The sequence below is a fragment of the Chaetodon trifascialis genome, chromosome 7 (genome assembly GCF_039877785.1).
Source record: "Chaetodon trifascialis isolate fChaTrf1 chromosome 7, fChaTrf1.hap1, whole genome shotgun sequence".
NCBI lineage: Eukaryota > Metazoa > Chordata > Actinopteri > Chaetodontiformes > Chaetodontidae > Chaetodon > Chaetodon trifascialis.
In genome coordinates this window covers 27,534,802-27,560,166 of record NC_092062.1, presented here as the reverse complement: position 1 = coordinate 27,560,166, position 25,365 = coordinate 27,534,802, and the positions used below count along the sequence as shown (strand labels likewise).

Here is a 25,365-nt window from a genome sequence, read left to right as displayed (position 1 = left end):
TCTTTTTTTGTGACATTTTGTAGATAAAACATTTAAAAGTAATTCATCAGTAATTACAAATAATGTTATTTGCAGCCCCATTGTTGCATAAAGCTTTTGTGTAAAGCAAACAAAATCAATGTTACATTTTTACTAATTATTCATGTTTATCAAAAGTCAATCAAAAAAGTATGACATAGCAGAAAATGGCACAAGTGCAGCACTTGAGTAGATATACTTAGTTACAGATGATGATGATGATGATGATGATGATGTTTAACAGAGAATCTGCAGATTAATCGATCATGTTCTGATAATAAAACATTTGGACCTTTCAGAATAAGAGCTGAGGTCCTTCCTCGTGCTGACACTCCTGCAGATGTGCGCAGAGGTGTGGAGGTCTGGGTCAGGGGAAGGCGCCCCTCCTAACACACTATGATGCTGCAGCCCGCAGCAGCGTGTGCTCAGCCGACAGCCTCTCCAGCCCCCCGGCCGTCCAGCCTGAAGCGCCCCCTGCGCGGATCCCCTCCTGCTTCACGCCCCCTGAGTCGGATAACGGAGAGCACGGCTCCTCCGAGCAGACCCGAGGACTTTCGGTGACACGGCGCCGGTGCTCGCGCTCAGTGCTCGCGCTGTTCGGTTGCGGAGTCGCGCGCTGGTCGCTGCGGGACGATGAGACTTGATACAGTTTGGAGACTTCTCCCGTGCGTCGTGTTCCTGCTTCGTCACGCAATGCACGCACAAACAGGTAAGAAGAAACTCTGCATTTGACTGTTTGAACGCGCCGCTGGAGGAGGCGCACTGACAGGCAAATCTAATGGACTAACATCTTGATAAGCTATTCCCAGGTGGTGGTGATGATGATGATGATGATGATGACTGATGATGATGACTGATGTTTCTTTCAGTCAGAGAAATCAGGATTTACTCATCAAAAGTAGGATGACAAATGAAAAAGTCCTCAGATTCCTCTGATTGTTTTTGTCCCTCTGCCAAAAAGAAGCTGAAACCTTCTCTTCCATCAGATAACTGTCATCCAAAGCCACAGTATCGTGATCAGAGTGCCGTGTACTGTGCTGAAGTAAGTACTGATGAAGTAATTTGCCGTCTTTTCCCCGATATGGGCCTTTGGCTGCCGTCTGACAGGCAGACTGGACTCTCAGATCCTGTCCAGCTGATGAGGACTGAAGCCACCAGGTGTCGAGCATGAAGGGTGTCTGTCGGCAGGTTTGACAGCTCCTGTCGTCTCCTTTGGCGGCTCGTCCGCATGTCACTGCCGTGGCACACTGTCATGCTATCACCTTTCACTTGACCTCTTGGGTCAGGGCCAGAAAACGCTGCTGCAGTGCACAGAAGCAGAGGCCGGTACCTCTTCATCATAGCAGGGAGCTATTTCTCTCACACCTCTGTGGTCATATACTTTATGGTAAACCTCCAGCCTCTCTCAGCCTGTAGTCACCTGTCTTCACCTCCGGATCTTGAGTTTTGCGTAACATGCTTTCCTAATCAGGTGCCGCTGACGTTGTCAAATTGACAGTTTTTCTCTGGGTTTTACTTAACTGTTTGAATTGGTGAAAAATCTAAGATGAGGGCAGTGATTCAGAGGTCTGGAAACACGCTACTGTGTCACTCTCTGCCACTGCCAGCTGTGGAAAAGCCTAAAAGCCGAGAGGCAGCTGTTTGTTTGGATCATTTCAAGGTAAATTTCAGTAAAATTTATAAGATATCCTCTTTAAAACTTTGAAGAATCGAAGGAAGTCCATATACCAATAGAGAGAAAGGAAAGATCAGCAGGTTAAAGGTTAAAAGAGGACTCATAAACACAGTGTCATTAGAAAGACGTCGCACATCTGTATACAAGACTTTACCAAAGCTGACAACATCTGGACTAGACTCTACAGTGGTTTGTTTGGACCACGTGAGTCTTACCATGTGATCAGGCTCGTGTTAAAATATTCTCAACTGTTCCCTGAAACCGAACTTTTCACGTTCATTGCTGATTGCTCAATGTTTGAGTCCCCAGTTCCCAGAAATCAGCTGTTCGTCACACAGTGCAGCTGCTCTGGGACGTCTTGGCTTTCGTGTTTCTGTCTTCATCTGTTCTCTAGACCTTCTTCAGTACAAGAAAAGCACAGGTGGAATTCATGATGTTGATGAAGGTCGTGTTCCACCTCTGTTTACTGGTTCTAAGGCCTGGTACTGTGCATGCAGACACTCTGACATCGTGGCTCACTAACATCTAAATGGAACAGGGCCGTGTTATCAGTTATACCTGTGCTTTAACTGCTGTGACAAGTCAAACTTGCTGGTGTGTAAAAGTTCTGTTGAAGCAAACAAAGTGCTGTTGCTGCTCATCTTAGCTGATTGCTTGTTGAGAAGAAGAGGCTTATTTTGTATTACTCTAATTACTAAGCAATACGTTGATTTTCTGTAAGTTGACTTCGAGGACCTGTACAGCTGCGTCCACCTCATCGACACGTCGCCATTCATCTGTCGCTATTTTTCATAAATATAGCGAGGCAGCTAGCTGTGTAGGAAGGTGACATCCCAGTACCAACTGGGGGAAACAGTCATCAATCAGCACCACACCAGACCTTTTTGAATGGCTGAAGAAATCTGAGATGGAGATTCAGAGGAGCCGGGCAGATAAGAGGGGCCCAGCAGCTCATGTACTCATTTGATTTCATCTTTAAGTCTTCATCTTCTCTTTCCTTGTAGCCGCTGTCCTCTCTGGTACTTCTGTATCGCTCGTCAGACGGCAGCAGGGTGGACAGGCTGGTGCTGGGGGGGTACTGTCAAGGGGTGGGACTCTCGGCCACTCTGGACCTGATCCCAACACCATCCAGCTGGTTCAGCCGTACACAGCGTACAGCCTGGTCTTACAGAACTGTTACAGTTGATCAAAATGAGGAGAATTGGATTTTAAATGTCCAGTTATTGACGTTTCTGCAGTCCTTTGGGCTGTGTGCAGACACTTCACCTCACCGATGTCACTGATGCTGGGTGGATAGGCACCAGTGATGCTCTGGGCACGTTGACATCTTCCTGTGTGAAAGTTTTGTACAGTGTTTTATGTTTTATTTTATTGGCTGCTCTAATGATCCCGAAGCAGTCGACCTTTGACCGGCTGACCTTTCCTGCAGCAGGACTTCCTTCCACCCAGCGACGTTTTAAAGAGGTTGCCTTTCGTTTAGATTTGACTTATGTGAAATACATCCAGGATTTACTTTGGAATCAAACTAAATAGTCGCTCCTGCTTTAAATTCACATTTGATCTCAAAGTGTGAGATTCTTTGAAGTTTTTTCAAATTGCTTATCAAGCAAAAAGGAGGATGTGTCCAACAGCTCTTTACCACAAGCTGATGAATACCAAGTACTTCCTCCCTTTTTGTTACAACTCAAGAAACTGTATCCTGAAATGGACCGTATGGACATCAGCAGCCACATCCTGCTGGGAACATCCAGTAATAATAATTCTGTTAGTTTTGGCTCCAGCTCAGGTCTTTGTCATTATCAGACAGGTTGCTTCCTGAAACTGAATTCCTCATGCTGGTGTTTGAAGGTCTTAAAAAGAGTCTGGTCATCAGGATGGTTTATTTGATAATGAGAGGAGGTGATTCATGTGTTGAAACCTGTACACTGCAGACTGCGTAGACCAGTAAGATTAACCTACTTCAATTCAGTATTGTCAGTATGAAAGAACAGCTGTCACTCTCCTCTATCAGGACACTTGTCTCTCTAAAAGGAGCTGACCTGTTGTCATCCATCCTCAGTGCTGAGACCCAGACTGACCTTTCCTGGACCTGCCTCAGGTTTTCCAGTCTATAAAATGTTGCGGTTTGGCCGTTTCTCTCTGACTCTGTTGTACTGAACGATCTTCTGGATGAGTCGAGAGGAGGCTCATGGCAGGAGATGATGGCAGCTCTTTTCATGGAGGAGCATCATCACATTTTTCTTGCATTTCACCTGTGAGGAGGGTTTTCATGACATTGGTGACGTCTTCTGCTGAGCCAGGTTGGACAGGATGACACTCTCTGACCTCTTCAGACGTTTTCTCTTCTCCATGTATCTTAGACGAAGGTGAAGTCAGGCTTTTGCTTGCTTCACTGTCACCAGTGTGGAAGGACAGTGGGACCCTGGGCAGAGGTCCCACCCCTCTTGTATTCACAACATATGTCATAAGTCAGTTTTGTGTAAAATAATTGTCATTTTATTCAGTAAATGTATTCATTGTCTCTCTCTCGTATCAGTTCATTTCATGATCTGTGTGCAAACCTCAGTTCTGAGCAGCATCATTCCTTTTTTATCAGCTTTAAAAGTTGAAATCTTGAATCCAGACCAGCTGGACACTGGATGTCCTCAGTTCAGTATTTGGCCTGCACAAAGCCTTCCATATATTTGATCATTAGTACTGACAGTCTTGGTGTACATCCAGTGCTTATGTCGTCTTTCTGGCTGCACTTGCAGTTCTCCCTCCAGAGTGTGCGCCGGGTGGCCACTCCATCCTCCAGAACCCCTACCGCAGCACCACCTTCAGCTCCAGCTGGCTGCAGCAGTCGTCCCTGCAGGACTTCATCTGCGACCACTCCCTCACTCCAGGCTGGTACCAGTTTCAGATTTTTGACAAGCCGGCGAGCATGCCCACCCGGTGTGTGGAGGTAAATGATCTCTTTTCAGAAAACATCTTGTAAAGACCGGAAGACTGAACAGTGAAGTCTGACCACGTGTTGTCTATCTCATGTCATACAGTATATGAATGTCAGGCAGATTTAAACATCTATGCTGTGGCGTCTGTGCTTGAAAGGCCCATTCCAGTGTTTTTCGGCTAGTTCACAGGAAATAATGTGACTTAATGTCACAGCTGTTTTCCAAATCCATGCTAGTCTTTCTTGGGGTTGTAGCTGTATTTTTATATTTTGAGCAGAGCCAGGTGAGCTGTTTATCCCGGCTTTCAGTCTGAGATAAGCTACGCTAAGAGTCATATTTAGCGTTGAGTGGTGTTGATCTTCTCATCTGACTCTCAACAAAAACATGAATAAGTCTGCCTTTGCATGTGCAGATCCAGTGAATGTTCTTCCACATCTGCAGGCTGCTCCACTCACCTTCAGCACTGCTGCCGCTCAGTTAGAAACTTCACCTCATCAGTCATTTGCTTAAAGACACTCAGTCAGACTAGCAGACTGCCTACAAGTTCTCCTCTCTCATCCTGCAGCTACTTCAGCCCCTCTGTGGCAGCATCATGAATCAGGCAAAATTCATGTTAAGACACTGCAGAGAGAGATCTTATCGAGTCCCAAAGACAAAAAAAAAATCAGAGTGAACCCTCCCAGAGTGAAGTGCTCTTCTGAGGATTTTTTTGAGAAATGGTACAGTTTTCATGTATATTTCAAATGTTGGTACAAAATCAGATTTTACAAGCCTCAGTCATGAAATTTTGCAATTAGTCTCCAAAGATTCCACATCAATCACGTCAGACTTCAGTGTTTTTCAAACATATGCCCACTGTGACCTCAGCTGAAGGTCGGAAAATTCTCATGACCTCGGTATTTAGGGAATTTGAAATTTATCACGTCAGTCAGTTTTATATTGTCTGTTTGCAGAGGCATGTGGTGAGGTTATGTAGAAGTGTTGATTTATTTCAAATGTTTTTTTCTAATGACAAATATCAATAAATCAGCCTGTGAAAATCCTTTTTGACCTCATGTGGAGACTCTGAGGTTCCCTCTCTGTCCTCACCTCAGTGTTTGTTTTTGTGTTTGCAAGCATGAACACATTTGTACTTCTGGACACACACAGTTATCTGTGTGTGTGTGTGTGTTCATGTACATATTTATGAAGGAGAGTGCAAGGAGAGCTGGAATGTGTCTCATTTCCTGCGGGCGGCCTGCTGTGAGGAGCCTGCAGGATCCATCTGAAGTGTCAGCCTCCCTCCGCCTTCCCAGGGCATCGCTGCTCTCCCTGGGTGATGGATATCCAGAGGAGTGGGTGGAGGAAGGAAGAGAGGATCGCTGTGAACATGTGTTATATAACAAGGCCATGTCTTTATGATGATGGCGGATAAATGGCATGATTTGTCATGCCAAAGATTTTTTCAAAGGGGAGTTAATGGCTGTAAACTGTAGCTTTGTCAAATACATACGCAGATGTGCCACATGTTCAAAATTATACCATATTAGCAAAGAGTATTTGTGTATTTTGGTGACATCTTGGTTCAAATTCAGACTACTTTGAATCTCTTTCCAAACATCCAGGTGAACCACTGTGGGACCCAGGCCCCCGTGTGGCTGTCCCTGGGTGAGGGTGAGTCCCTGCCGGGGCCCCTGGAGGTCAGGCAGCTGACGGCCTGCGCTGCCTGGCAGTTCTTCCCAAGCAGCAGCACGGACTGCTGCATGTTCCGCATCCCGGTCACCGTCCGCAACTGTGGAGACTTCTATGTTTACCTGCTCCAGCCGACACAGGGATGCATGGGGTACTGCGCACAGGGTACGTCACAGCAGGAAGTTTCATATTTTTAACAATCCTCATGTCTTTATATCACACAAATGGAAGCGGCTCAAGTCCAAATGTTTTTTGGCTCGACATGCTGATAACCTCGTCGTAACTTTGACCAGCTTCTAGAGCAGAGTGAAGTCACTGCTGGTCCATTAGGCAGAGTCAGTGTATTCAAGTAGGATTATACCTAAAAAAGCAATTTTCTAATCAGCCACTGTCCCAACAATCGGTGACTGCAGAGGCAGAAAATTAAATTAACTAAATTTAAGACAGAAATCACCCAAAAAAACAACTAGCAATGGTCTCAAGCAATCCCTGATAGCTGATATATTTGTCCAATTGCCAAACCTTCATATGTATGTGCTATAAATTCTCAAAAAGCCTTACAGCACGTACAGTATTTGTACGTTTGATCTTGTTTATTTGAAATGTTCAGTTATTGTAGGGTGATAATTGCTCGTTTTTGCTCAAAGCATTTAACATTAGAAGCTCTTACAGTGTTTCTGCACAGAAAGTGATAAAGCAGATGAAGTGGCGCAAAGTCTGTCAAGTCCATTATTTTCTATATTAGAGCTCTTCAGAGTATCGTATCAGCGTGGCCATATACCACAAAAATAAAGAGCTGTATTCAAATCATCATCTGTTTTTTTAAGCTGGTTTGTTGCCAGTTTAGTCCAGTTTGTTTCACCTCTGTGAGGTCAATAGTAATACAGCATGAGGCGGACGCATTGTTGCTGTGGTTACATCTTGCACTGATTTAGAAATGTGGTTTAACTGTTGATCAGAGCAACTTTTATCCTGTTTTATGACTCTAACACAATCAGAAGTAACATTTTTCCTTGACCAGTTTAGTAACTCCAACCAATGGAGAGTCTCGCTGTTGCTTGCCAACATCTTTGAGACAGCTCACATCTGCCTCAAGTAAATATGAGGATGCATATATAACATAATGTCGATCTTCAGTAGAACTGAACAGTAGAAACACAGTGTATGTCTCCTCTCTGCCACGTAGTATAATCTATTATGTTAATTAATGCTGGTTTATAATTGACCACCGATATTGCTCTCTCATCTATCTAACAGAGATGTCGGACACTTCACCCACGGCGTCCCTGACCTGCGGCCCTGACGAGGTGAACGTCGATGGAACATGTAAAAGTGAGGATCCTGCCGCTGTGTTTATGGCTTACGCTTGTCTCCTCGTGTTAGGTCAGACACCAAAACAATCAGGAGGTCAGGGAGTTGCCATGCGGTCAGGAATGCGCCGTCGGCCCCCTCGCCGCTCCCCTTAATGAGCTGAGCATGTGTCCCGGCGTCCGCTGGGCCTCGTCACCATGGTGACGGCCTTCAGCCAGGTTGTGAATCACGGCGAGGCCGGTTTCAGGAAGCTGGCAGAGGTAGAAGAAAGAGAGGGAGGTTTAATTAGAGTTAAAATGAAATATCACTGAACATGTTCATTAAGTTTAGATAAGAGACTCCAGCTTGCTGTGATTCCTGAAGTCACATTTCTACTTTTGAGCAGCTCATGCTGAATATTTTCATGAATTCATGTTCCTCACGTTAAGTTTGCTTTTTCTGCTGAGAGATTTGCTGAATTTTGCAGTGAAGTGTTTTTAGAAATAGCCTTCAGGACGTTCAGGACACTGGCTGTGGGACGTTTTTTTGTCATTAAATTCATGTGGAATGGAAGCCAGCAGCAGACTCCAGTCAAATATTTGTGAATTCTGTGTTTACGGTTCTTAATCTAGCAGTAAACAAAAAGATTGGTGATACAATATACTGAACCTGCAAAGAAAGGGTCCTGCCCACATGTTCAGGATCTCAGGACATCTCTGTCTGCTTCTCACTTGTCAGCAAAGCAGCCTCCCACTCCATCTGAACCAGTGGTCGTCTCGGAGGTGACAGGAAACAGCGTCTACCTGAAGTGCAGTTTTGGGAGCAGCTCCAACAGCTCATTGGGATATGTGGTGGCCTGGTCCCGCCTGTCACCTGAGGGCAGGAAAGAGGAGCTCAAACAGGAGACCACCATCCAGACCTCCGCCTTTATCGAGCTGGACGGCTTCAACCTCCGTCTGGGGGACAAGGTCTGACTCAGGGAGGTTAACATGATCTCTGTTGATTCTCAAAATAAGTTATATTTCTTGTTAAAAAGTGGACTAACAGCTAAGAATAACCACAGGCTGATTATTAAGAATTATTACCATTAAGAAATATTCCAATAATTGAAGGTTTTTGGACAGATGCAAGAAAACTGTGAAGGAAAGTCAAGAATATGAATATCTGGACAGAGAACGGGACAGATTCATGTCTAATTTAAGTTCGGTGTTTTTGTATTTATTGCCAGATTGCTGCAACAATCGTCTTCTTATTCCTTTGGAAATGAGACTGACAGTATAAATCAAAGACTCTGCTCTCAGCCAGCAGCACTGAAACAATTACTGAAACCTGTCAGCATGTCGTTTTGTTTTACTGTGCGCTGGTCGTGTGTGTGACCTGGCTTCAACTATAAAACCTTTATACATCCAGGATTTTTCCCTTTTATTGGCTGTGCAGTTCCTTCTGCTCTCTGTCTCTGTCTCTCTTTACAAAGCAGGCGTAATAATTCAGATTTTCTAAAAAAAAGACGACATATGTCCCCCCTCAGATTTACTGCTCCAGCTCCAGTTTCTTCTTGGACTCGCCTGACGTCCGCAGCACTTCAGTGGAAAGTCAGGAGTTCTTTGCAGGGATCCGGGTACGTCACAGTAGTCTGAACTTTTATTATTATATCGAGATCACTTATTTGTGCTGTGTGTTTGTTCATGCAATCTTCAAGCCGGTTAGCTCTCTGCTCTCTAAAAACAACAGTCCGCTCCGTCTTAAAACTGTTTCTAACTGTTTGGTGCAGCTTCGACCTGAGGTGAGCGGTGTGTCTGAGGATGGGAGGCTGTATGAGCTGGTGGTTGAGAGCACAGTCCCTGTCCCATGTCTGGAGGAGTCCTCCACCTCGACAGGACAGTGCACTCTGTCTCTGCAGCTCAGCACAGGCAGCAAAGGTGAAGCTTTACAGCAAGATGATGGCGATAGTGACTAACCGGCTGCTCCAGTGTAGCAGAGCTTATATGCAGTTTACAGTGAAAATAGTCGCAGATTTTCCACCCAAAATGCATCAAACAAACCTTTACTTAAGTCAGAAGTAAACATTTTTCTGTTCTTTATAGATGAGGGTCTTTTGGGCGCAGATCTGTCCCTGTCCTCCTGTGTGGTGGGTCTGTCCCGGGGCCCCTGCAGGGACGGGGTTTGTAGTCGAGCTCTGATCCACTTCAGCCCGGTCACTGACTTTGTCAAAGACGGCAACAGGACAACGCAGATCTCTGTCAAATCCATCGTCACGCAGAATTTTCTCTGGAGCGGATACTCACCAGAACCTGTTCAGGTAAACAGATGAAACTGACCTGGAGGAGTTTGAGAAGCTGATAAACTGATAATAGTTTATTGATTGATGACATTTTTATGTATTGAATACTGCTGCATGTCTCCTGCTCTTTGCACATTGTGCTCTTCTTATTAAACCCTTTTTTAATACTTTCCTCTGATGACTTTTGCTCCATTCAAACTATTTTTGTGAGGTTGTTTTTTTAGATACGCACTGAACCGACTGCACACGTCTGTATCTGTGATCATGTAAGAGCATTTTCATTTTAGAAGGAATTAAATTGATCTCTTATTTCAGATAACAGTGACGGACGTGCCCTCAGCCTACTGCTACTCGTTCACTGATCCTCACATCATCACATTTGATGGCAGGTACTTCAGTCTCCTAACCTGCTCTGTCTTTATGTGATGAATTAGGCAGCTTTTCTGTCTGTTTTTTGCACTGTTAATAAGAGCAAATGTCTAATAATCTATATTTTCTATATTTCTCTCTGTTTATTTACAGGCGCTATGAGAACTACCAAATAGGGACCTTTGTGTTGTACAGGAGCAGTTTTTGGCCGTTTGAGGTCCACGTCCGTCAGTGGGAGTGCGGCAGCGTGGAGCACGCCGCCTCGTGTGTGTGCGGCTTTGTGGTGAGGGACGGCGGTGATGTCATCGCTTTTGACATGTGCAGCGGAGAAATGGGAGAAACCAAGCCGCACCTGTCTGTGAAGAACAGAGACTTGAGCAAGAGCGGCATTCGCATCACCGAGTCCTACCAGGGACGCAAAGTCACGGTGAGCGAGGGCGACTTCAGAAACCGGATTCCTGAAACGGTGTAGAGCGCAGCTGAATTCATGTGCTTGTCCACTGTGTAGAACAGATAACATCAATATATCTCTCACGTGATGGTTCTGAATCTTCGACCGTTCACAGATGACCTTCTCGTCGGGGGCGTTTGTTCGAGCAGACGTGTCTGACTGGGGAATGAGTCTGACACTGAGGGCTCCCGGTTCAGACCGGGGCCACACTGAGGGCCTGTGTGGGACCTACGACGGACAGCCAGACAACGACTTCCACACAGCAGGGGGCGCCACACTGGAGGATGTGCACACTTTCATCTCTGAATGGAGGTCAGCGGTTTGTGAGTGACGTGTGAAAGGTTTGGTAGCAATTACTCTGAGCGGTGAACATTTTTACGCTGATAACAGATGTGCTGATTTAAACTTGTAAAGCTGCGTCAGTCTCGTCCACACTTGTCATCATTTTTCATTGCTACTCTGGACATTTAACAGCTGTAAATGAGACACCAGACCTGTTGGAGATGTGGGCAGGGATTCGGATTTCTGGATCCCGGCTAGCAGTATATTAGCTGTTCAGCTAAGCAGGCCTTTGCCTATGAACGATTTAGGATGTCGTCACATCATTCAGGAGCCGAGCATCTCATCCAAAGAGTTTCTCTGTGTGTCAATCACATGTCTGGAATTTGATTATTTTCATATTTCTTAAGTAATTCACGCTGGCGATCTCATTATCCACTGCAGGAGCCCGGGGCCCCCAGTCAGGTTAATGCAAAGACCCCCCTGTCACACCCTGTTGCCTCTTCACTGACTCCTTCTCCTCTCCTCCCTCAGACTCCCTCCAGCCGGCAGCCTGTTTGACACCGGGCCATCTCATCTGAGCACTCTGAGCCCCCGCAAGTACTGTAACTGTCAGGCAGAGCCCCGGCTCACGTCCCCCCGAGCCCGGTCTCAGCCAGCCACCTCCTCCGACTCCATCTGCTCTCATTATAGCAACGTGCGCCTCCTCAGTGTCATTCCCTCTCTGGACGTCACAGCTGAGTACATCAGCTCAGTGGAACTGCTCAGAGGTGAAGGACATGAAAGACAGCTGCTGCCTCCAGGCCAGTCCAACCAAAACATCCAGGATCGAGGAGGTGACGCTCAGCCTCACGGACCTTCATCTCAACACCAGAGACGCAGAGGCAGGCAGCACACCCATCACTACGTTTCTGATCCTCTGCACCAAAGTCTGAGCCAGTCGGATCTGGAAGGCTTCACCTACTTCTTCCCAGAGGACCACGAAGCAACGCTTCAACCAGACTCTTCCCCAAAGTGGCCCACGCCTTCTGGACTGACCGAGCAGCAGGCCAGGACTCAGTGCCAGCAGACTGTGGCAAACTCCAGCATCGCGTTAGGTTGCAGGCGCCTGTTAGATGAGTCAGTAATTAGCCATGTGGTGGCTATGTGTGTTAGCGACCTACAGCTGAAGGATGAGCTGTCATGGCTGAACGCAACATTACCGCTGCTGGAAAACGAGTGTGAGAGGAGGCTGGTGGAGGAGAGGAGGAGGGAAGAAGAGTACCAGGATGTTCTGGCCGTCCTCAGGTGTCCCAATCTGTGCAACTGGAACGGCCAGTGCTCAGAGTGGGGGTGTGTCTGCTTCCCAGGATTTGGCTCATATGACTGCAGTCTGCTGTCTGGTAACATACTAAACACACACTGACACAGACACAGTAGACCTGCATGTATCAGCCAGTCTTAGCTGACTGAGGGAATATCAAATAGGTCTGCAACTTAAAGACTGCTTAATGTTATTGAACTGACAGACGTAAGGTCACACACGTATGCTTTGTGATGTGCAGTAAATTCTCAGGTCTAACAGCTCATGCTCGTGTGCACTTCCTGTTGTTGGTGTTGTGAAGACCAGATCCCAGAGATCACTGAGCTGGAGAAGGAGGGACTGTGTGACGTGCGACAGGGAGACTGCTCCGCCGTCCAGGTCTACGGTCACGGCTTCAAAGACTCCTACGAGCTCAAGTGTGAGTTTGTCAAAGAAAAGGTACTTTGTTTTTCTCTTCTTCTGTCTCTTTTCCCCTTGTTTGGCTTTGCTGTGCATGCATCCTCTTCTCTGGCACAACCTCAAAAAATTTATTTTATTACTCTGAGTCGTCCATTTTTCTTCAGCTTCAGTTCAGAAGCCCAAACTGCAGACTGAGATATTGTAGATAATGTGGGAAGTTTCAGTGTTATCGTGATTAAATTCAGATTCAGTGAATGCTTTCATCTAAACTCCCTGTGTGAGAGCTCATGTACCTCATCTGGTATACTAAAACAAATCTACCTCAGCTCTAGGCTCTATCTCGGCTCTGTAGTCTTCTCCTCTTCAGTAAGAAGACATGTCCTCTGCTGTCCCTCTGCTCGCTGCCCCGGTCAACGACAAAACCGTAAACAAGGCAGCAGCATGGAAATCGCTCTCTATTCTGTAACGAGAGGAGGCAAAAAAGTGTGTGTGAGAGTGTGTAAACACAGCTGTTGTGGGGATGTAATCAAAGCACGATTCATCCTGATCAGGTCGTGTTGTGGTGACATCGATGTGTGAAATCTTCGTGTCGGTATCTACAGCGGGACAAGTCAAACACATTCAGGTCTTACAGCTGGCATGCGTCTTTCTCACAGCTGTGCTCTGGTCACAGTAAACTGACCAATGACAGTGTGCAGCTGATACAGACAGACACACTTAAACCCAACTGACATCTGTATTTTCATCTGTTTTCATCTTTCTTTCTCTTTTGTTTTCTCTGTTCTGCTACTTTAATCAACTTTCTCTCCATCTTTCCCTGTTTTCTAATGTCTCTCTCTTTTACCACTGATGGCTTCCTCTCTGTCTCCCTCTGTGTCCCTTGTTTCTCCCTCCCTCTCCCTCTGTGTCTCTTGTCTCTCCCTCTCTCTCTTTGTCTCTTGTCTCTCTGTCCCTCTCCCTCTGTGTCCCTTGTTTCTCCCTCCCTCTCCCTCTGTGTCTCTTGTCTCTCCCTTCCTCTCCCTCTGTGTCTCTTGTCTCTCCCTTCCTCTCCCTCTGTGTCTCTCGTCTCTCCCTCCCTCTGTGTCTCTTGTCTCTCCCTCTCGCTCCCTCTGTGTCTCTTGTCTCTCCCTTCCTCTCCCTCTGTGTCTCTTGTCTCTCCCTCTCTCTCCCTCTGTGTCTCTTGTCTCTCCCTCTCTCTCTTTGTCTCTTGTCTCTCTGTCCCTCTCCCTCTGTGTCCCTTGTTTCTCCCTCCCTCTCCCTCTGTGTCTCTTGTCTCTCTGTCCCTCTCCCTCTGTGTCTCTTGTCTCTCTGTCCCTCTCCCTCTGTGTCTCTTGTCTCTCCCTCCCTCTCCCTCTGTGTCTCTCGTCTCTCCCTTCTTCTGTGTCTCTTGTATCTCCCTTCCTCTCCCTCTGTGTCTCTCATCTCTCCCTCCCTCTGTGTCTCTTGTCTCTCCCTCTCGCTCCCTCTGTGTCTGTTGTCTCTCTCTCTCCCTCTGTGTCTCTTGTCTCTCTGTCCCTCTCCCTCTGTGTCTCTTGTCTCTCCCTCTCTCTGTGTCTCTCGTCTCTCCCTTCCTCTCCCTCTGTGTCTCTCGTCTCTCCCTCCCTCTGTGTCTCTTGTCTCTCCCTCTCGCTCCCTCTGTGTCTCTTGTCTCTCCCTCTGTCTCCCTCTGTCTCTCTTGTCTCTCCCTCTCTCACCCTCTGTGTCTCTTGTCTCTCCCTCTCGCTCCCTCTGTGTCTCTTGTCTCTCCCTCTCTCTCCCTCTGTGTCTCTTGTCTCTCCCTCTCCCACCCTCTGTGTCTCTTGTCTCTCCCTCCCTCTCCCTCTGTGTCTCCTGTCAAGTTTGTGGACGGGGACTGGGTTCTGGACGAGCCCCAGTTTGTCCTGGCCATCTTTCTGGATGTGACGGCTCTGGAGTGCCAGCTCCCCCTGGAGGACAGCCGGGCTCCTGCAGGCCTGGATGTGGAAGCGGTGATGAACAGACCGCTGGCCCGCTGGCAGATCAAAGTTAGTCTCCAACCATTTCTGCGATGCACACTGGTGAAACTACTGCATCCACTGACTCCATCCTTCCTCTCAGGTTTCTCTCCTTCAGCTTTTATCCCCATTTTCCCTCTGGACGGAGGAAGGATCCTCTTAGGGATTGACATTAAACTTCATATTTTGCAAGATACTTCAGTATCTCAGAATGTCCAAATATGAGATTACACAGTAAATCTGCATTGGACTAATGAAAAGCAGAAGGATGTGAAGGTGTTTGTTTAGCTGGAGGTGGAGCTTGAAGTGTGGGAATACTTTTCACAGCATTTGACAAACATGAGCATGTCAATCACGGAGGACCTTCCCAGCATCACAGCAGCTGCAGTTTAGGTGTTTCTATCATCTACCTCCAGGTGAAATTACATTATCCTCAGATTGAACACAATACTTTATTGAGCAATTGAAGGTGATCCGATGTGAGCCGCTGCAGCTCAGTTCATCCGTGTTAATGCCTTTTCCCAGTGATCCACAGTAATCAAGCTTCTGCTGATGGCAGGTGTCCAATGATGGCTACAGCTACAGCAACGCCAAGATACTGACTCTGTATGATGGAGCCTGCCAGATCTGCAGCCTCAACACTGAAGTCCTCTGTACCCTGAGGGTGAGGCATCGTTCTTGTTCCTGATATTAATTTAATACATGGATCAAAAGGTGGAAACATCTCCAAAGATAAATGTGCCTCCTGCCCTGCTTTCCTTCATGCGTTAACCGTCTCATCTCCGCCCACTCTCGGTGCCGTCAGGTTTTAGAGCAGCTCTACTTCCATCTGTGCTGGGTGAAACAAAGTTTAAAACAGGGAGAATTAACATGCTTTAGTACAGCTCAGGACCAGTGCCAGCTCCGGCTTAGGTGGCACCCTGGGACACATCTGTGCCAGTCATGCATAACTTCAAATTAGAGACTGCACATGAAGCACATCTGCTGCTCTGCACATTTTTAATCCACTGAAAAAAATCTAAGGTTTTATGGGTTAAACTGCAGTTATGATGCTGGTCAGAATCAGCCACTAATCTCACTCTTAACAGCATTAAGGTGTGTGTCTAAATCCCCATTTTAATGCACTAGAACATATATTTTAGGGCCACAACTAATGATTCATCATCAGTTAATCAGTTGATTATTTTTACATTTATTTACAGTAAAAAATGAGAGAAAATAGTGAAAAGTTTCTCTCAGTCCACAGTCTTCAAATAACGTTTTTTGGTCCTTTTTGGACCCTCTGTCTCTATTTTAAAATCATAAAACAGAGAAAAGCAGCAAATGATCATATTTTGACAGGCAGGAAATCGCAGATGTGTTTTTTCTTGATGAAGAACTTGAACAGATAATTATCAAATTGGTTGACAATTAAGTTCGTGTAACTTGAATGCATGATTCACAATTTCAAATTAAAATTAAAATTTAGAATTAAATTCTCTGTTAGTGGTTTCAGAAAAAAAAACTGATCTAGCATCAGATTTGAAAGGTTATATAAGCTGTATGTTAACTGAATATTTCTAAATTCAGCTCATATCAACTCCACATTGTTTTCTGCAGGTGAGTGAACACTCATCAGGTAAATTTGTATTTCTGCTTGTAATTTCATGTTGCTGAATGTGTGAAGTATCACAGGAAACATTAGGCTTATTTTCCTCAAACCAAATGTTCGCGTTCATGTTGGTGGACTGTTTCAGCAGAACCAGCCTCAGCTCGCTGATGTGAGCCGGAGGCGCCTTTCTGTTATGAAAGGTGGCTTGTTTCAGAGAAATAAACACTGGACATACTTTTTCTTATTTATTGTCTTTGCTTCCCAGGAGAAAACCTGCAACATTGACGGCTCGTGTTTCAGCGAGGGGGAGTCCAGTCCCAGCAGCCCTTGCCTCACATGCCGCCCGGACTCGTCCAAACACACGTGGTCGATAGCGGAGAGTACGTACATGAACGCGTCGTCATCTGTCATCTGCTTTGTCTCACCTTCCTGTTACCGTAAACAGAAGAAGTGCTGAACACGATGTGAGGCTGGGAGGTTTTGAACGCGTCACCTCCTCGGTGGAGCCGAGGCCGGATAGCCATCGCTGAGCTCTGTGCTCGTTGCTCTGGGCTGTTTTGATAATTTGTCAGCAGCTCTGTGCACATGGGAGCTATTGAAGTTGCTTCAGGCCGGCGGCGCTGATATCAGGACGGCTCAACACATTGTTACACTTTCTGACCAACTTTGCTCCTTCGGCTTAAAGTAGGTCAAACATGGCTCTGCTGCAGCTGGAAGACATGTGCAGCTTTGACCTCGCTGAAGCTAAATCACTGATCTGAACGATAAAGAGAGCAGCACACGCTGTGGGTTATTGATGACGCTGAGTCCCTCTACTCATAAAGCACGAACAATTATTTAAGCTTGAATTTATTGAGCTATTAATTGACTGTATAGAAAGGTAGAGGCCAATCAGAGCTGGAGTTTTTAGGTTTCACACTTCAAAGATTAACGTCAAAAACCAAACACAAATTGAAACAAACATATCTTATCATTGTATCAGTAACTGGGCTGTAGCGGAGGCCCAGTGGTTAAGACACGTACACTCGTATCATTTCCTGTAAGAGCGCTTTGAATAAAGGCAAAAACGCCCCCAAAAGAGGATCAATAACAGCTAAAAGCTGCAACAAAAATACCATAAAAATAGACTAAAGATGAGAAAAATAAGACAAGCAGCTGAGAACAAAGTGCTATTACAAAAGTTGTGATCTGTAATAAACAGTAACTGAAGCACTGTGTGGTTCACAGCTGTCAGAACATGTTAACCGTCTGACTCCGTATATCAGGCAGAATATTCATGTAAAGATTGACTGCAATGATCTAAATCGACATTTTTTCACATTTTCCTCTGTGTTGAAATGGCGTGAAAGTTCCCAGAGCAGTTTGAGATGTTTAAGGCCGCTCTGATTCTCACCTTTTCATCCAGGCTGTCACTCACCATCTAATGACTCACTCACTGTGGAGTCACAGGTAATCGTGGGTTTCTTGTGATTTAAGGACTGAACAGTGTTTTTTTAAATCGTTTTGTCACTTGTAGTTTGATCCAGTCTCGTATCCTTCGTGTCTCCCATCAGAGAACGACCCTCCGGTGCTCCAGTCGATGCCCTTTCGTCTCCGGTCCTTCCAGGGAGAGGATTTCATCTACCAGCTCCAAGCTCGGGACCCTGAGGGCTCGCCGGTGCTCTTCGCCCTGGAATCGGGTCCTGAAGGTGCATCTCTGTCTCCGGCCGGCCTGCTGACGTGGAAGGCCACGGCTGAAACTACGGACACCCACACCTTCCATTTTACTGTGACGGACGACTGTAACGCTGAGACCAGAGCCTCCACACAGGTAATCCTGGCTTTCTCCTTCTTCTGTGGGTTCTGCTCTGGACCTCGGCACCTTAAATCGCTGTTTCAAACCCATTTAGTGTACATTAGATGAAGTGATGCAAATATGTGGAGGCTCTTGATGCTCCATTGTTTCCTCCCACTAGAGGGCGCCAATGATCTGTGGTTCTCTGCTCATGGCTTTTCTCTGTGTCACAGCTCCAAATTACAGATCAGCTGTGTGCAGATGAAGTTCATGTTGTGTGTTTACACTGAAAACGTGACAAAAGAATACACAAAGATGTCAGAATACCTGATACATCTAAAACGCCTCTGCTTCATTTAATTAGTTTTGGGTTGATGGGTTTACTTCTTATTTTTCTTCTTCATGATGGAAGAAAAAAGTCCAATAACACCTAAAGCCAGACGTGTGCAGCACACATGAATCAAACTAAATGAGACGGCCTGCGCTTCCTTCCTGTCAGGTGACTGTGCTCTCCTGCGAGTGTCTGAATGGAGCTTCCTGTGTGACCAACGTCAACCTCCCTGCCGGCAGCGGGGGGTACCTGTGCGCGTGCCTGGATGGATTTAGAGGTGAAAGGTGCGAGGTGAATGTTGATGACTGTAAGCCGAACCCCTGCAGACTGGGCCGCTGCATTGACGGCCCCAACTCCTTCTCCTGCATCTGCCCACCAGGAATGACAGGTGAGGATCTACCTGTGAAGGTTTCCTTCAGAAGAATGCAGAGCAAAAGGCTTTGATTTAGAGGCGGATTCCTTTCTGCAGGCCTGCACATCGACTGATCATTGACCCTTGCTTTATTCTACTTCCTGGGTCTTATTTTTGAAGCTGTGGCCATGACTCCTGTAGTTTTGGAACATTTTAGTCATCAAGAAAAGGCTAGAAATGCAAAGGTGGGCTGCTTTGCAAAGGTGTGCTACTGTAGCTGAACACAGTTTCATTTTGTTTGTTTTTCTGTCATTTTTTGGAGTGTTTTGTGCCTTTCATGCACAGTCGACAGTAGAGAGATAACAGGAACTGATGGGACAGAGAGAAGCGGTGAATGACAAGAAAGCGCACCGTGAACAGACAGGCTTTAACAGGTTTTATGCAACTATTTACCTCCGAGTGAATGCGAGATAAAACCACTTGTCTTGTTCAAAGCAGAGGCACCTATATTAAATATTTTCTGTAGTTGTTCTGTAAGCTTTGCAGTGTGTCCACGTCACATCGTCTGCTGCTTTCAGGCCGTACATGCAGAGAAGACGTAGACGAGTGCGTCTCCCAGCCTTGTTTCCCTGGAGTCGTCTGTAACAACACGCTGGGCTCCTTCATCTGTGGAGTCTGTCCACGAGGATACAGCGGCGACGGGAAAGACTGCGCTCGTAAGTCTTCTTCCTCCAGTGTTATTTAAAAATGGATAGTTTCCCTTCTTAAAGGGTACAGTGTGTCATTTCTGTGTGTTTGATATTACCAACATCCCAGACTTGGCCATCAGACTTGGTTTTAGTTTTTTCATGAGATTTGTTGATAATAAGAAAAACTCAGAATAATTCTAGACTTCTTACATAAATAATAAACTGTTTATGATCCAGTTAAAGTTGTTTTCATGCTTTTGTTTCCAAGGTAACAGCGACTCCCCGCTCAAAGAAGCAGCGACCACACCAGCGAGAGTGCTGCCGGTTTCCCTGAGGCCCAAACCCTCGAGCCCGTCACCGTGCTCCAGACGCCCGTGTCACCCAGGGGTCCAGTGCTTTGAGAGCATCCACGTCTCAGCTGGCTTCGTCTGTGGACCCTGTCCTCCCGGTCTCCGTGGAAACGGACGTGCGTGCACTCCGACAGGTGAGAGCGAAACGTCTTTCAGTGACCACGTGGCGTTCCACTTTACTCCTGCATCTGAAGTCCTCAGTGTTTGGACACGTCATGTTAAAGTAAGAGAAATCAAATGAAATGAACTCAGTCAAAGCTCCATTTACTGTTTACTGAACTCATGTCTGCATGTCTTGATGCTGCCAAAGCAGGGCTGTATTTGTTAGTTTTTTAAGTCATATCCTCTAACTTCCAGTATTTTACAGGTCAGGGGACAGTCGCCAGTGGAGCAGATGGTCATATTAACGTCATCAAATCAAATTCCAGCAAGGAAATGATGCCCACCTCCTCCTCTTCCTCCTCTTCATCGTCTCCTACCTCACCCAGACGACCCCCTGACAGGAGGACGAGACCAGAAGACTCCATCTCCAGTACCAGGAGAGTTTCCTCCAGTGACAGAAGGACCACCGCAGCGCCGCAGAATCAGACGGCAGGCAGAGTGTTCGCCCCCGCCGTCCACAGACCTCCACCCAGCAGGGTGGATCTGAACCCTGACCTCACCACCAGGATCAAATGGGGGTCGCCGTCTCACCACGTGACCTGTGCTGACTCTCCCTGCTTCCCCGGCGTTCCCTGTGAGCCCACCGTCACTGGGTCCTTCAGGTGTGGACGCTGCCCGTACGGGTTCACTGGAGATGGAGTCTCGTGTAAAGGTTCGTGTATCGAGGTTTAGACGTGACGACATTTCGTGTTGAGGAAACAGAAATCAGAGATGTGGACTGGAAGATAATCACCAACACCTAAAAGAAGTACGGATAGTAATAATAATACAATAATATTTTGATTTATTTACTTCAGGCCTCTGCCACAGCTACAATATGGATCACCATTTTCTCATAGATGTATCTTGTAGTCACAGTGGCTCTTGTGCTGCATAATGTAGCTTTAAAATGTAAGAGAATAATGGCAAAGGCCCATTCATCAAGTCCATCAGGCCCAAAATTATCCTGTTAATCTGCTTATTTTAGTGTGACCATCAGTTAAAAACCCTAAGGTGCAGGAATCTGTTTCAACACCTGTATGCTTTGGAGTGTCATGTCTTCCCATAATGGGAGGATTTGTTGGAGTAAACTTGTGCTTTAATTGCAGCTGTGTGCAGGTATCAGTGTGGGAGGAACATGGAGTGCACTCTGCCAAACACCTGCACCTGTAAGGAAGGCTACACCGGCTACAGCTGTCACATTGGTGAGACGGAGAGCGTTTTGATCGACTGGGACTTGTTTATTTTCATGCTGGAAACAAGTTATCAGGTCATTAAATGGTGTCACTCTTGAACTGAACCTGAACCTGCGCAGCTCGCAGCGTTTCAGCAGTGGAAACCTCGCAGTCCTCTGCACGCTGTCGTGACACATTACTGTTAAACCAGCTCTGAGGATTTGGCTCATTTAGCTCAGAGGCTGATTTGTCTTCCCTCACAGCTGTCTGTCGTCCTGACTGCAAGAACCAGGGGAAGTGTGTGAAGCCCGATGTGTGCGAATGTCCTGCAGGCTACAGTGGGCCCACCTGTGAGGAAGGTAACCTGAGCTCATATTCACACCTGTCGAACACGCTGACATACACACGCTGATCACAGGATACTGATGAGTGTGCTTGTGTTGTTTCCAACCCTGTTGGTGTGTAGCGAGCTGCGAGCCGCCTTGTCAGCATGGAGGCACCTGCCTGGCCAGGAATCTGTGTACCTGCCCCTACGGCTACGTGGGACCCAGATGTGAAATCAGTGAGAGTCTGCTTAAGTCCATCAACTGCGTGAAACATGTTGTGATGTGTTTACAATCTGTGTTAAAGCGACAGTCTGTCTGCAAGTAGGACGGTGACACATTTTTGTTGTTGTGACACACGATGACCGTGAGGGTAACGTGCTGATTTTAAAGGAACAGTTCGACATTTTTGGAACTCTTGCTGAGAGTTAAGGGAGATGATGACACCACTCTCATCTCTGTATGATAAAATCTGAAGCTACAACCAGCAGCTGGTTAGCTTAGCTTAGCATAGCATAAGGACTGGAATGTGGGCAAACAGCTAGTATGGCTGAGACCCGTCCAAGACCTCTACAACTCACTAATTAACATGTTTAATATGTCCTTAATCTGTCTCAAACAGGCAGATTTGATTTTTCATTGGAGAGCAAACAATGTGTGCGCTTAAGAGGAGCTGAGAAGTGCATTTTGTTTCCTTTGGACAGATCCAGGCTAAGCTAAGCTAAGCTAAGCTAAGCTATCTTCAATCAATCAATCAATCAATCTTCATTTACCTCTTTGCAAGTAATTCAATAAGCATATATATGAAAACTATGGGAAAATAGAGTTACGAGCTGACACCAGCAAACTGTTTCAGAGATCACGATCGTGACGCTGTGATGTAAGTTTCCGTTGATTTTTCTGTTGGTGAAGTTCAAGTTTCAGTTTCTGGCAATCATCTGTTTCAGTGGTGTGTAACAGGCACTGTGAAAACGGAGGCGAATGTGTTTCTCCTGATGTCTGCAAATGCAAGCCCGGCTGGTACGGACCCACGTGTCATTCAGGTGCGACATAACACCTGTAACCAAGTGTGCATTCAGGCCTTCCTCTGCAGATCCAGGAGAAAGCTTGAAACGTAGATATGAAGTGTAAACGAGGCTCCCTGTGTTGTCCTCAGCTCTCTGTAACCCAGTCTGTCTGAATGGAGGAACCTGCATCAAGCCCAACATCTGTGCTTGTCCCAGTGGCTTCTACGGCTCTCAGTGTCAGATAGGTAAGACTGCTTTGAATACTTATACTTACTGATTATTCGCTGAGTCCTGCAGGAACACAAGCTTCTCTTCCCCTCTGTGCAAACAGTTCAGGGTCAGGTGCACAGACGGTGCTTCCTTCCCTTTTGATAACACCAGTTTATAGTGTAGAAGACGGCTGAGACAAGATGCTTTTTCACGTTTTTGATACGTTGTTGTCGATATAGCATTTACAAATCAGATTCATGTCTGTCAGCTGTGTGCACAGTGGCTCCTGATGCCTTCACTGTTTATTTCTGTTGTTGTGTTTTTCAGCTGTGTGCAGCCCTCCTTGTAAGAATGGAGGTCAGTGTATGAGGAACAACGTGTGCTCCTGCCCTGAAGGCTACACAGGAAAAAGGTGCCAAAAGAGTGAGTAAAACCACCGACTGCAGTGCTGTTTGCAGCTGACTGTTCAAAATATGGTGGAACAAACGTGCTGATTGAAAAAACGTGTAAACAAATGTTCTCCAGGTGTGTGTGAGCCAATGTGCATGAACAAAGGCAAGTGTGTGGGACCCAACACATGCTCCTGTGCGTCAGGATGGAGAGGGAGGAGGTGCAGCATACGTGAGTGACTCCATGTTTTACTGTGTGTGAATACCTTTTTATTAAATCCCTTCAAATCTTCACTGCGTATGTTATCTGAGTCAGACGTTCAACCTCGAGGTTCTCATTCTAGTTTACATTCCCGTAGTTTCATATCAAAGTTTCATTACTTTTGACTCACGCAAAACAAGGAAAACGACTTTTGAGTGACTCTGACACTCTTCAACAGGAAATGCATCACTTTTCTTTGCCATAAGCTCAGCTTCACAGGCAGACCTTCCTTTGTTTAGGGCAGCTTAGAAATCACACGAGACGAAGAACATTCCTATAAAACATTGAACAATAGAGAAAAATGCTGATTATAATTTCCCACAACTCAGGTAGATGTAATCAAACGACTTGTTTTATTGGACCACCGCTGATCAATTCTCTGTCTCTGACTCATTGATAAGCAACTATCTGTTGCACCTCTAAGACAAACTACTATAAAATAAAGCGTCTGAGTGGTCGACTTCGGCAGGGGTCATGTCCAGCGTGGAGACAATCGTTGCCTGACAGGCTGAGTTCAGGGCAAAGGTTGCCCCTCAGTCTTTCTGCCGTTTCAGTGTGACTTTATTAGGAAAACGCAGGACTTTCTCCTGCACAGCAGCAGCTGAGAACTGCACTGAGGATATTTTCACTTTCATCATCCCAAGGAGCCACTGAGAAGATTTCAGTCCTCACAGCACCAGTTTTCTGAGAAATGAAGCGCTTCAACACTTTTCTCACTTGAAAATTCGTCACGTCAAGCTTGTATTTTCTCACTATGTAAAACTGGAAATAGACTTTTTTTTTCTTTAACTCGTCATTATGAAGTAAATGTTAAATGGTTCCCTATAAGCCTTGACGATGCATCAACCATGATGATTCTTGTTCATCTGAAAATCAGACAGTGAACATTTATCACTCGTTCTTTCATTTAGTGAAACATAAAATAACTTGATACCAGCTCTCTTTGCTTTTGTCAGCCGATACTAAAGGATTTCTACCTGCTGTTTTGTCCCCATTAGAGACTAAAGGAATGAATGAACTCACACTTTTTTTCTAATGTTTTTTACTGTGCATACTCTGCATACAATGACAGTTTAACTTCAGTGAACACGCTTCTTTCTTCCTTCCCTCTTATTTCCAAAGTGAATTAACAGTGCGGCGTGTCCTGTGTTTCAACTTTTAGATAATAATACATGCAGTATTTTATGTGTCTTTCTCAACAAGATTCTATACTTACTAACTTTATGTGACAAAGACGTGGTTTTCATCCACACCTTTGGTCCTGCGTCCCAGTCAAGGATGCAGTGAGACAGATTTTACTGCAAGCCACTGTAGACTGCATTCACGCCTCCTTCTCTGTTCTCGCTGTAGCTGTCTGCCTGCAGAAGTGTAAAAATGGCGGCGAGTGTTTGGGACCAAACACCTGCCACTGTCCCACCGGCTGGGAGGGTCTCCAGTGTCAAACACGTGAGTTTATTTGTGATGAAACACTGCAATACTACATGTATCTGTGAGTATTCACTGTGTTAAAGTGTATTGACTCCCTCCTCAGCGGTCTGTAGGCAGCGGTGCCTGAACGGAGGCAGGTGTGTCCTTCCTGACTACTGTCACTGTCGGAGAGGCTTCAAGGGCCTCACCTGCGCAGTAAAGGTCAGCATTAGAGTTACGCTTCACACACAGTTCACGTCCACTCCAGATTTAAGGCCTTATTCCCTCTGGTGCCCTCCAGTTTTTACCTCTCACGTATTAGCGACTTGATTGTGACTCTAATACACGAGTGGTATTAATTTGGCTCTCCATGATGCCGGTGATATGCACATTAACTATCCAGAACCTTGGATATATTGAAAAAACACAACATATGAAATCTAAATTTCATGAATTTATGTTTGCACCTTTACAGGCATCACAAGCGTGACGGAAAAGAAATGAGAAATGGATGAAAGAAGCTACAAAATGCACAAAGCAAGAAGAGAGCAGCGTGTGTGAGTGTGTGTGTGTGTGTGTGTGTGTGTGTGTGTGTGTGTGTGTGTGTGTGTGTGTGTGTGTTGGTGGATATGTGCTTGAATGTGTGGCTCTGTGCTCATTTGAAGGCTAACAGAGGGACGTGATGTCTTGCACTTGTCTCTGCGTCCCCGTGTTTTACTACC

The 25,365-nt window shown here is 46.0% G+C and overlaps 1 protein-coding gene across 1 annotated transcript; it reads left to right on the top strand.

The window, feature by feature from the left end:
• The first annotated feature begins 627 nt into the window (after positions 1 to 627).
• On the top strand, positions 628 to 25,365 carry vwde (von Willebrand factor D and EGF domains). Its single transcript, XM_070966653.1, has 31 exons — positions 628 to 727; positions 4,447 to 4,637; positions 6,231 to 6,462; positions 7,555 to 7,629; positions 8,326 to 8,555; positions 9,116 to 9,205; positions 9,359 to 9,506; positions 9,672 to 9,886; positions 10,184 to 10,257; positions 10,391 to 10,664; positions 10,804 to 11,000; positions 11,502 to 12,349; positions 12,572 to 12,708; positions 14,508 to 14,672; positions 15,202 to 15,306; positions 16,499 to 16,613; positions 17,787 to 18,043; positions 18,507 to 18,726; positions 19,269 to 19,406; positions 19,648 to 19,863; positions 20,097 to 20,543; positions 20,980 to 21,075; positions 21,309 to 21,404; positions 21,512 to 21,607; positions 22,316 to 22,411; positions 22,525 to 22,620; positions 22,913 to 23,008; positions 23,111 to 23,206; positions 24,587 to 24,682; positions 24,768 to 24,865; positions 25,119 to 25,365. Exons 1-31 carry the CDS (start codon positions 652 to 654, stop codon positions 25,131 to 25,133), a joined length of 5,331 nt encoding a protein of 1,776 aa, XP_070822754.1. The 5' UTR covers positions 628 to 651; the 3' UTR covers positions 25,134 to 25,365.

Bases quoted from the DNA above. Each gene is read 5' to 3' on its own strand.
- vwde (XM_070966653.1), top strand. From the start codon at position 652: ATGAGACTTGATACAGTTTGGAGACTTCTCCCGTGCGTCGTGTTCCTG. The intron at 15,307-16,498 runs GTGAGGCATCGT...TTTGCTTCCCAG, and splicing joins AAGTCCTCTGTACCCTGAGG to GAGAAAACCTGCAACATTGA. The intron at 18,727-19,268 runs GTGAGGATCTAC...TGCTGCTTTCAG, and splicing joins CTGCCCACCAGGAATGACAG to GCCGTACATGCAGAGAAGAC.